General features: G+C 38.9%; 1 protein-coding gene across 1 annotated transcript; it reads left to right on the top strand.

Annotated features, from left to right (window-relative positions):
• Positions 1–6,502: 6,502 nt before the first annotated feature.
• hes3 (hes family bHLH transcription factor 3) lies at positions 6,503–7,616 on the top strand. Its single transcript, XM_085444877.1, has 4 exons — positions 6,503–6,592; positions 6,697–6,792; positions 6,905–6,986; positions 7,095–7,616. The coding sequence occupies exons 1-4, from the start codon at positions 6,539–6,541 to the stop codon at positions 7,547–7,549; spliced, it is 687 nt and encodes a 228-aa protein (XP_085301003.1). The 5' UTR covers positions 6,503–6,538; the 3' UTR covers positions 7,550–7,616.
• The last annotated feature ends 3,506 nt before the right edge of the window (positions 7,617–11,122 follow it).

Genomic DNA, 11,122 nt, shown 5'->3' on the forward strand with positions numbered 1-11,122 from the left:
GTGAAAAATATGCAGTTTTGTATTGCACTATGAAAAGAATTGTACATGTTACAGTGAAGAACTGTCAAAAATTGGATAGTGAATACAGGCTTCTGGGCAAATTGAGCTTGTGAATTTATACACTTACCACCGCTTTACATCGACTATGAATAACTTCCAGTCTGTGACTGACCGTCATTTTGTGAACATACTTTTATTTCAATTTAATTTTAAAAATAGGCCCAATGCATTCAAAAACCTATCAGACATCTCTGAGACGGGCTGTCCAGGTGTGAATTAAACCACTAACTCTCGATTATTCAGCAGCATGGTTCAGGTGGGTGGTAAGTTAAAAGTAAGAGCTAAATGAATACCAGCAGCTTGATTTTTCCATAGGTGTTCGGGTATTCAGTAAACGTGAGTAAAACTGATAGCTGGCAGGCATAGCCTTCATAGTGAAGTTATATTGACAAACTAAATTAAAGAAATACAAACCTTATTGTCTTCGCTTATCCTTACTGACATCGATGAACATGGTTCATTTTTAGGGGAGATATATATTTCATTTGGATGCATTTTATGCCTACAGAACATAAAAAATTTTGTGTGTGCGTTTATTGGTGATCTTAAAGATGATCACATGCAAGGATCTTCACTCGTTTTTCTTTGTAGGCTATTATTGGATCAGAGATCAAACGTTTCCCTTCATATTCCTTAATTTAGTTACGTGTACTTTTGCTGTTTGGCCTCTTTTCCAACCTCGTTTTGTTACTCTCTTCTTTGATGTCCCGTCAAATTTATAGCCAGACACAAACTATTGAGACAGCGCTGACAGCACTGATGGTCAAACACTTCTCTTTCCATTTGAAAGTCAAAGTTTCACGTCGTGACGCTTAGTAGGATTGGGATGCCCCGCAAAGTGAAACGGAAAGAGCCTTCCCCGCAGGGGGTATGCAGCAATTCGAGAGGGTAAATTGCCATTTTGTTGTGGCCATTCAGCTTCCTGGCAGGGAAAAGGGGAGGATGGACCGTGAAAGTAGGAACGAATTGGTGAATGGTGCCACTTAGCATGGCATATGGCGCGTTTGGAGGGCTATACGCTGACACCAGCAAATTGACAATTTCTTACTGATTTCAGAGTTACATTCGCCACACACGATGTTATGCAGAATTTCAGTGTGATTACCAACTTCAGCAATTTAACTGGGGTGAAATGAGCCTATGCTTCCAATGTGATATGACTATCTGCAACTTACAACAGACTCCAACAGCTTTTTTCTATTTAACAATTTAAACTTGGATTAGCCTCGCATTGAATGAATTTCTTTCCTTAAAAAAAGTTGGTTCAGCTAAGGGGGCACACATTTCTGTCTGACAAAATATAGAGCGAGGAAAATCAGGGTAACGCCCCACGCCTTTTCACTTGTACCTTTCAATTTTCCACTTTGCCCAGATAAAGAGAAAACCATGGGGAAAAAAAGTTGGTCAGCAACTGGTCCCCCCCCAAACGCGAAAAACAAAACACATTTTAATGGAGGCAATTTGCATTTGGTGTCCATATGGGATTTTCCTTAAACGTTATATACCTTTTTTTAATCGAAAGACACAGATCACTCGAAGGTCAGAGTCCATACCACGAGTTTAGATTAACATATAGCTTCCATTAGTTCAGTGTTAAGGGTTAATAATTCCTTATTGTGTTTAGGAACAGTTAAACTGGAATATTAGTGAAACTTTTAAATCTAAGTTTAAAAGTGCTAACGGCTAATTAAATGACTGCACTTGAGCAATTTTTCAGTCTGCACATCCTTAACACAAAGCCTTTAACTGTCTCATCGCTGGGTTGCTTTTTTTGTTTGTTTGTTGTTGTTGGTTTTTTTTTTTGGGGGGGGGGGGGGTTGTGTTTCGTTTCGTTTTTTGTTCTGGTCTTTTGTTAAATATTAACACGTAATTTAGTGTATCCAACCAAAGTAAGAGTCTTTAATAAGCCTTTAAATATCCCGAGGAAATCTGTGTCTTCTGTTATTTGACCAGAGCCTACAACTTTCATAATAGCTCGTGGCTTTTCAGAAAGTCCCTTAAGCATCTGAAATACTTTTGCACCTGTCCGTGCAGCTCTATTCACAGTGGTCTTTCTACTCACAACAAGCAGTCACACCAGCAAGCCTCTATCATTATAGGGACCTGTCAACATTAAAGTAAGACACTGTGAGTTGAACTTAGACTAGATTAAACGTCTGCAAAGAAAAAAAAAGTATTGCACTATTACAGTTAAAGAGGGCGTCGTGTGTTGATCCATCTGGCCACACTGACAAAGGAAGGTTTGATGTTTTTTAAACCTGAAAAACAAAAGGGGGGTTTTCCAAGTTGCTCATATGACTGTTGTTTTACGCACGGCTACAGACGCGGTGTCTGTAGCCGTGCTAAAGGCTGCTTGGTTATTTTCATTTAAATTTCGCTCTAGTCGTTCAGAGTAAATGGCAGATGTTTTGCAATTCAAGGCACATCAATACCCTTGCGCTTTAGTGTTTATTAACAAAGGCGCCCTCCTTTTGTCAGGCTCTTGTGTCTTTCACAACAGAGCCCAACAAAGGTTTCATCCTCCAGCGAGTTATAAAGTTACTTTCCAGTCAGTTCATTTCGGCCCTTGAGAAAACCTTAAGCGATGTTAATGTGCACCTCTGTCCTTTTCATGCGGTAACCCCGGCACACACAAGCAAACACAGGCCATTATGTTGCCAAACCAAAGTAAGAAGTCTTTAAATAACCCGAGGAGCAGTCTATAGAAATTCATGATGCCGTTTTCATTTGATGTGTGATCAGAGCTTTGCCAACAGGTCCGTCGCGTGGCTTTTCAGAAAATCCTGTCAATATTTCCAATATTACTTTTGCAGTGCACCTGTTCGTGTACCTGCTCTCTTTACTGTGGCCTTGCTGCTCAACAATTAGCCTTTTGGGTGCACCAGTGCTGCCTCGGGTCCATCTGAATGGGAGGCGGTACATCGATTTGCTCCGCTCACGGTGAGCCAACTTTTGGGCCCAAGTTTGCATATTTTAACAGGTCTGCGAGGCATGAGGAGTGGCTATAACCTGCAATGTATTTCCATAACACGGGCTAAAGTGGATATAATTATAATACTAAAGATTTCATTTCTGCTGTTTTTACTTTTTTCTTGGCCTGTTATATATATCTAAATACACTTCACTTGCATCACGTAAATAAGCATTCCTTTATAGCTTCTATATAACATAAATGTTGCTCTAAAACTATAGTTTTTAATTACTTTTTAAAATAAACTATTTTACTCTGACGTTTCCTAACATGAAGGTGACCTCTGTATTTCTACCCATGTAGCCTACTGTTAGGCACAAGCCTATTGGCTTGCAAATGCATCACTTTCCCTTTAGGAAGAAAACAGTTATTGCAGTAATTATATAATTACCTCACTAATTGTTGTTAACAAGTTCCCCAATAGTCCAATTATTACCGCATCTTTGTCAGGTCCCCTCCGGCAGGAATCCATGACAAAGGTCCAATCGCGTTAATGAATGGCCTGAGGCTGAAAAGTAAAAGTGGAGCGAAGGACCTGTCCTTTTTAAAAACATACACTTAACTTGTCATTTAATAGCACTTGTATTATGATGCCCGTTGAGGACACAAGTTTCTCGCTGCGCTATTCTCATGGGTAGATGATGCCGTAAGAACTTATGACAGAGGTGAGGCGGTTTTGGAGGAAAACAGTTTCAAAGCCTGATTGCATTCCGCCACTTCAGAAACAAGCCTGTTTTCATTTTGGAAATCTAGTTTTGTTTCTGTTGTTTCTTTTTTTTTTTTTTATTCCTTTGTCCTAACGAAAAATCCAACACTAATTGAAATTACACCGAGTAATCAGCGGGGAAATCGCTCCTCTGTGACACAGAATAACAAGACAGGCGAGTGTTTTGATGCAATGACTCCACGCTGAAATCAGCCCTCCACGGTCCTGTGTAAAAACCAAGCGTGAAAAAGCAGATAATGTGACGGATATTGGACAAAAGGCATCAGAAGGCCCACTTACACCCAGAGCATTTCGGCCAAGTTTCATACCGATTATACGCTGAAGCATAACACCAGAACTGTGTCCCACAATTTTTCGGTTTTTACTCAATTAGTTACTCCTGACACAACTCTGCCAATTCAATTCATTCGACTGAGGGACTTCACGGCTGTGGTTTAGTTCTGCGAAGGCAATAAATTTAACATCAGCCTTGGATTTCAGAAGCCCGTTAAATTAAATTAAATGTCCGGTTGGTAAAAGGGTTATAGCAGGGACATTGTAGAAGTTGACTGATTACCATTTCATAGCAGGATGAAGAGGGAACTAGTGTTGATTCAGTTTATAACTGAAAGGAGTCTTTTCATGCACACTGTAGTTACAAATCAGAGCAAAAGAAAAGATCAGTGGAACACCGCTAAAATTTGGCCTCTTTTCATTCTCGGCCTCTATAGACTGAATACAAATATGCCCCTCCTTTAGCAGGGCCTCACTCATTTCAACACAGGCATTGTACACAGGATCAAGCAGGAGAACAGGGGCAGTGTGAGACAGGTTTTCTCTACTGTGTCGCGTGTCTCTCAAATAAACTTTACTGAAGTGCGCAACCAGCTCCATACATCTACTGAATGAACTGCATACACCTGAGCCCGTTTACCTTAAAACGACAGCGATAAAATCCAGTGCGCCATAAGCCCTTGTTTACTTAGTCCCACTTCGATCCCACAACCCTTTAACTTTCATATCTCATGCGTGTTTTATAATATCAGTTAAAAATGAACACCGTTTTGTTAATCAGTTTTTACTGAGTCTGCATTTTTTGTTTTGCTTTTGCTTTGTTTGTTTTCAATGGGTGCTTCAAAAAAATTCTTACGGGGTGCAGAGTTCCTGTGGGCCACACCACGTGCCCTCGTTTAAAGTATCACCCACTGCTAGGGAATGAATCAACTAGCAGTTTTTGTATTTTGTCGTGCTGTCAGAACAACAACATGTGGCATGTTGTGTTTATAGTTTTATATAAAAGAAATAACACCAAATGTTATTTTAATTGACTGAAAGAAAAATTATCACAGTGTGGACTATACTACTACTACTACTACTACTACTACTACTACTACTACTAATAATAATAATAATAATAATAATAATAATAATAATAGTAAATATGAGAATTTTGCTTGTGCATAAAACTTTTTTTGTTAAGTAAAGACTATAAAAAGTCTCTCGGCCTTATTAAAGACAACATTTATTCTTTTTTTACACAACATGCCAATTACATATACAAAAACTAAGGAATAAAGGAAGTAATTTATGATGTTTTCATACTAAAAAAAGCTTAGTGAACATTTTGCTGATATTATTTTATTATTGCGTTATTCTGAGATCCCGGCCGATAGTTCTGTTACACATCTTGGTAAGATGATTCATCCCTTTTTTCCTATTTTCAGATGGTCAGTTTGAGCACAAAATGCCCAGTGGACTGCGGTGATCCTATGGTCAATACATTGTTTCAGCTGCTATGACTTTCCCAAGGCTCAGTTCCTTTCAGCGGAAAGTGTGGAAAATCGGGAAGCGAGGGAGCAAGGACAAGGGGCGGCCCGCGATTCTCCTCGGTGCCTCACTGAGGCTGGTATGAAGACAAAAAGTGCTGACGCACAATAGCGAAAGAATGCTAAAAGTGTAAAAGTGTCCTCAAGGCACTTGGAACCTCGTCTGCTTTTTTTGTTCCAGCATCTAGGGCGTTTATCGTGTATAGTCTATATATAAATATATATTAAAATACCTGCACTGTTTGCCTTTAAAAAGCAGTCTGGCTGATCTAATAAGATGTTGCAGGTGCAGAGGTTTTACTATCAGCGGTCACCGGAAAATTGGAATGTTGTGGAGACACGACGTGAATTTCCACGGTGCTGCCTTCAACCTGGTGGCGTGAAACTCACGCACAAAGACTGAATACAGGAGTCAATAGTGTCCATGCTGCATACCAAGCAAAACCATTATCATTATGTTTACTATTTTTACGCTACTTTGCCACACAAGTTGATTATTAGACACCGGGTAGACACTGCACAACATATGAAGCAGTAGATTGCATAGACTCTATAACTAGATCTAGAGCTATAAGTCTGTTTTCCCGTTAAACTCCAGTCTGGTTATTCCTCTGTGCCCTGCACGAACCTGAGGACCTGAAGGAATAAAAATATGAACCAGATAATTTAAAAAATACTTCCAGGCTGTGTGAGTTTGGATCAAGGCGAAATACATTTATACTCAGTTATTAACCATGGAGCAGCATAAAAAATAGATTTTCAAATAATTAGAGTCTGATTCTATAGTTAGTGTGGGCTGCCAAGCCAACTAGCTGCCAGTGTTGCCCATTTGAGCGCGAGAGACAGAGGCGGGCCTGTTTGCATTGACATGTTAAGTGGGTGTCTCTATATAAATCCACTCAGGATAAACCCCCTCGTCCGTGGGCCAGAGAGAGAAAAAGGTTAACTTCAAGGAAATCAAAACGGACTAAGAGAATGGTGGCGACGACAGACTGCATCGAGAAAGTCAAACCCACTGCTGGAAACAAGGTGTGTAAAAGAACTTGTTAAAGGGAACTTAATAAACGGCAAATTCCTCACAATTACTACGAATTATCGAAGCATGGGTTGTTGACTTTACGCGTGCTTTACAGGTGTCCAAACCACTCATGGAAAAAAAGCGAAGAGCGCGCATAAACCAGTGTCTGGACCAGTTAAAATGTCTCCTGGAGAGCTACTACAGCAGCAGTGTAAGTATGAGAACCACAACTTTAGAGCTGGAACAATTTGGGTTGCTACTTTTGATGAGCTAGCATTTCTTTTACGAAAAAAGTTTAAGTAATGTGTAATCTCTTTTCTCAGATTCGAAAGCGCAAACTGGAAAAGGCTGACATCTTGGAGCTCACCGTGAAACATGTGAAGAACCTCCAAAAAATTCAAATTTGTGAGTTATGACTTCATTATTGAAGACATATTCATGTATTTTTGACAACACAACTTTATGCAGAATTTGAATGTCTCTGACCTTGAGATGCCTTTTTCATGATTTAAGGCGCAGCGTCTGCTTTCGACGTTTCCGACTACCAAAGTGGCTTCCGCAGATGTCTAACCAATGTCAACCAGTACTTGCTGATGACAGATAATCTAAACGCGAACGACCGCTGGATGTTATCGCAGCTTTCCAATAAACGCTCTCGCTCTCGGAGAAGAGCGGAAATCTTCAGCACCATGGACAGCCGTCTGAAGCAAACTGACACTCAGAGTGGGGCGCAGAAACTTTCTCCATCCGCATCCGGAACCGAGGAGAGAAAAACGACCAGAACGAAAACTTTGAAAGTCCATGATGCAAGCACGTCTTCTTTTCCACCAGCAGAAGAAGCATTCCGCTCCACTGAAGCCAAACAGGCTGTTCTTTTTGCGGCTCCTACACAAAATAGTACTAAAAAAGGCTCCAGCGACATAAATGAAGGCGCGAACGTTCAGCAAAGCCTGTGGCGACCTTGGTAGCTGAAAATCTGTAAATATCCTGTAAATAAAGCTTGATTTAACTGTTTGTGTTTATGATTGCACTATAGTTTCCCTCGACATGTTGTTACTTATTTTTAATACAGTATTATTTCCATAATAAACGTGGCAAAGGAAACGTCCCTCTGTGTTGTTTAGTAACATGACATTAACCTTTCAGTCTGAATGTCAAATACAACATGTTGTGTTCAAAGTGGCACATATATTGCTGTAAGCACGGATTAGTGTAAAAAAGAGAGAGAGAGAGAGAGAAACAAAACGATCCAAAACAACACAGATTACTGTAAAAAATGTAAACCTCAAAACGTTTAATGTGATTGTGGGAAGCCAGAGAACCTATGTGTGCTTAAAACTTTAAAAATGAAGCACTTCATAATTTCTATTTCTTTGTGGCATTTCTCTAAACTTAATTTGACTTGTGTCATGGGAAATTATGACGTAATTTTGTGGAGTTTAGAGGAAAACGGACTCGGTGGGGTTTGACTGTCATTTCTTCCATTCTTCTCTGGTTTCACGCGTAAGTACCGAAACAGTAGCGGGAAAATCAGATACTTGTTGGACAGCAAAGCAATTTTCTGCTATATGCAACTGATTACATGCTCAGTGATGTCCTCTAGATTTGGATACGCTTATTTGATTCTGATCTGAGCTTTATCATGTTATATTTCAATCTGAATTTATCCAATTAACTTTTTTCACCTTTTGGATTTTCTATTTTTTTCCCAGCTCCTTCTTTACTGGGATTTCCCACTTTTAGGTTAAAGTGTCTCCTTTTATTTGAAAATAATAATAATAATAATAATAATAATAATAATAATAATAATAATAATAATAATAATACCATTATTATAGATTCATATAACTCCTCCCTGGGCTTTATATAGTGAAGTTCCAGACCATATTTGTAAAACTTACTGTAATCCTCATTAATCTGACGTCTTTTTTATTCTACATGCGCGTAATCCACAGAAGAATGGAAAGTAGCAACTTTTTTTGAAAAATACATCTGAGATTTTTCATTTTGTTAAGCAGTGGTGAAAAAAGTGTTTGTAGACTAGGTCAGGTAGTTTTGAGGATAACTGCATAACCACATCAACTTGTTGCACTATAGGCTGTGCTGGCTTTAAGGCTGCTGTAGACCTCTTTTTAGGTGCACTTTTCTTCCGCTGCTTCAGCGGAGGTGCCATAAAGTGTCTCCCCTTTCTTTTCTAGCAGCGCTGGAGAGGATAGCACCTTAAAGCGAGTAGAATTGCTGAAACGCCCACAGCTATTTCAGACGACCCATGCTGAAAACACTGCTGTCTCACAGGAGAAGTTTCCATGTGATAAGGGCAGCCTGTTTTTTGTTTTGTTTTTTGGGGTTGTTTTTTTTTGGGGGGGGGGGGGGGGGGGGGTTTGGCCAGAGAAACCTCAGTTATTATCCTGTCTCTGTCCAAACTATTTGTTATTCCATCTTTTTTTTTTGTTTGTTTGTTTTGTTTTGACTGGTCTGCTAATAAAACCCTGCAATCTCTCCCCGCAAAGTCAAAGCTGCGCTTTCCATGAGACCCGTACAAGGGTCTCAGACCACGGCACAAGAAAAGTTTGTTTAATACAATAAAGAAAATGCCACGTGACCTTCACACTGAATGACCTTTAAACTATTTCTAAGAATTTCTATGAACTCTTCTTGCACTGGCCTAGTTTGGTCCACTATAATAGCTAACTATATTAGAGCCGAAAACCTAAGGGAAAGAGAGAATACTTTATTAGCATTAAACTGCGCCCAGTGAAGCGCACTTAAGAGAGCAGACGTGGATGAAGTGCGCTTCAGACGTCTCTGTTCCTTGCCAATAAAAGCAGACCTGGCTCGCCCGGGTTCAGCACAGCCATGCAGTGCTTTAATTTATTTTGATGATCAGCGCAATTAAAACTGTAGTTTACAGATTGCTGCCACAGTCAGATGCACACACACACTAGAGATTGTCATTGGTTTCAAGCTGTTTCTAAACCGCGTGAATTACCTTTTGGCACGTAGAAGGTGACGTGAACATGCTCATTGTTGTTAAAAAACAAACAACCTCTGGCTACAGACAACGCCAATTTCTCCACAAATTTTCCCTTACTTTAGAATAATGCTCACTGTCGATCAACAGCTGAAAGAAATCAACGTAACCAAACACTGATCATAAAATTAAACTTCATCATCACATTAACAGTCAATTAAACCTCAGGGATATTTCCGATGAAAATCAAAGTGACAACAGGTGTACTTCAGTGGCAACAAGATAACCCACAAAGAGGGAATGGTTTTGCAGGTATTGGCGAAAAATCATCTCTTTATCCCTCTGAACTAAGCTCAATTATTATTCCTGTATACCCAAAAGTGATCATCTGTCAAAAAGTCAATGCTTTGTTTGTATAGGTTATATAAAATCAAGAATAATCTGTTTTGCAAATATCCCTAAGAGCGTGCTTTATTACACCAGCTCTGTGTTCTACATCATAACCAATCCAGTGCTTTTTGCTTTGCCAAAATAGTTTTATTTATTGTAATTTCTACTGCCCCCTTGGTTAGGCTGCTTGAAAAAGACAGATTGCAGCTTTTACCGTTTGACAGAAATGTTCTTCCTCATTCAGAATGACTTCATATTTTTCATTAGATATATTTTTGACTAATTATAAGTCAATTAGTCATTTGCAACAAATACAGACAAACATTTTTTTTTATCAAACGCCACCAGTCACTTTTTGGCACAGCAGGTATGGCATCGAATTCCTTTATTAAAACATGTGAGAAGCCAAATCATTAAAACAATAGTAAATGAGTAAAGAAACAAGAGATTTTATGAAAAAGTTGTTCCAATTTTAATTAATCTGCGCTCCATAAGTAATGAGGGCATTCTAAGGCAAATGACCAAATCTATATCCTGCTAGAATCCCAAATGCTTTGCAAATTAAAGGTGATCTCAGAAAATGTGTGGCTGTACTAAACTAAGTAGAACTAACCATTGTTAGTCAAACCTTAGTCTTTAACCGAGGACTTAATGAGGTTCACTTTCATCTGGCCTTGGTGACACATAAAATGATGTCATCTCTTTGCCTGTCAGGGAAATTCTGCTCTGTTCCATGAAAAGCACATATTGTACAAGCAACAAATAAAGTGGACCTGAAACAACATCTTGTGAATTTAATCAGTCATATGTTTTTAAACAAAGTCATCATCTGAACAAGAAAATCATAACATACATAACATCATTCATATTTGAGTCATAGATCTTTGAATATGTTACAAAATTAGATTATGATATAATAAACACAACAAAATCCCAAAAAACAAAAAAGTCTATGACACAGCAAAGTTTGACAGGGGAACATGGTGATATGCTTCCAAAGACAGACACATTTCAGCTAACTTCTCCTTCTCCATTTTAATACCTGCAAGTAAAGGCAGGTGCACCAATATATGAAAATTAGAAAGTTTACACGACTGCAGATGACCAATAACTTTATCACTTGAATAGTATGGAAAAAAAAAAATCACAACTAATAAGGCTTCAAGGGGGATACTGTTGT

Source organism: Copadichromis virginalis, linkage group LG20 (assembly GCF_057382275.1).
Source record: "Copadichromis virginalis isolate Kocher_CV1m ecotype Utaka linkage group LG20, C_Virginalis_male_GT1.1, whole genome shotgun sequence".
Classification (NCBI taxonomy): Eukaryota; Metazoa; Chordata; class Actinopteri; order Cichliformes; family Cichlidae; genus Copadichromis; species Copadichromis virginalis.

Coding starts and splice junctions, on each gene's coding strand:
- hes3 (XM_085444877.1), top strand. CDS start 6,539: ATGGTGGCGACGACAGACTGCATCGAGAAAGTCAAACCCACTGCTGGA. Junction 6,793..6,904: donor AGAGCTACTACAGCAGCAGT/GTAAGTATGAGA, acceptor CTCTTTTCTCAG/ATTCGAAAGCGCAAACTGGA. Junction 6,987..7,094: donor CCTCCAAAAAATTCAAATTT/GTGAGTTATGAC, acceptor TCATGATTTAAG/GCGCAGCGTCTGCTTTCGAC.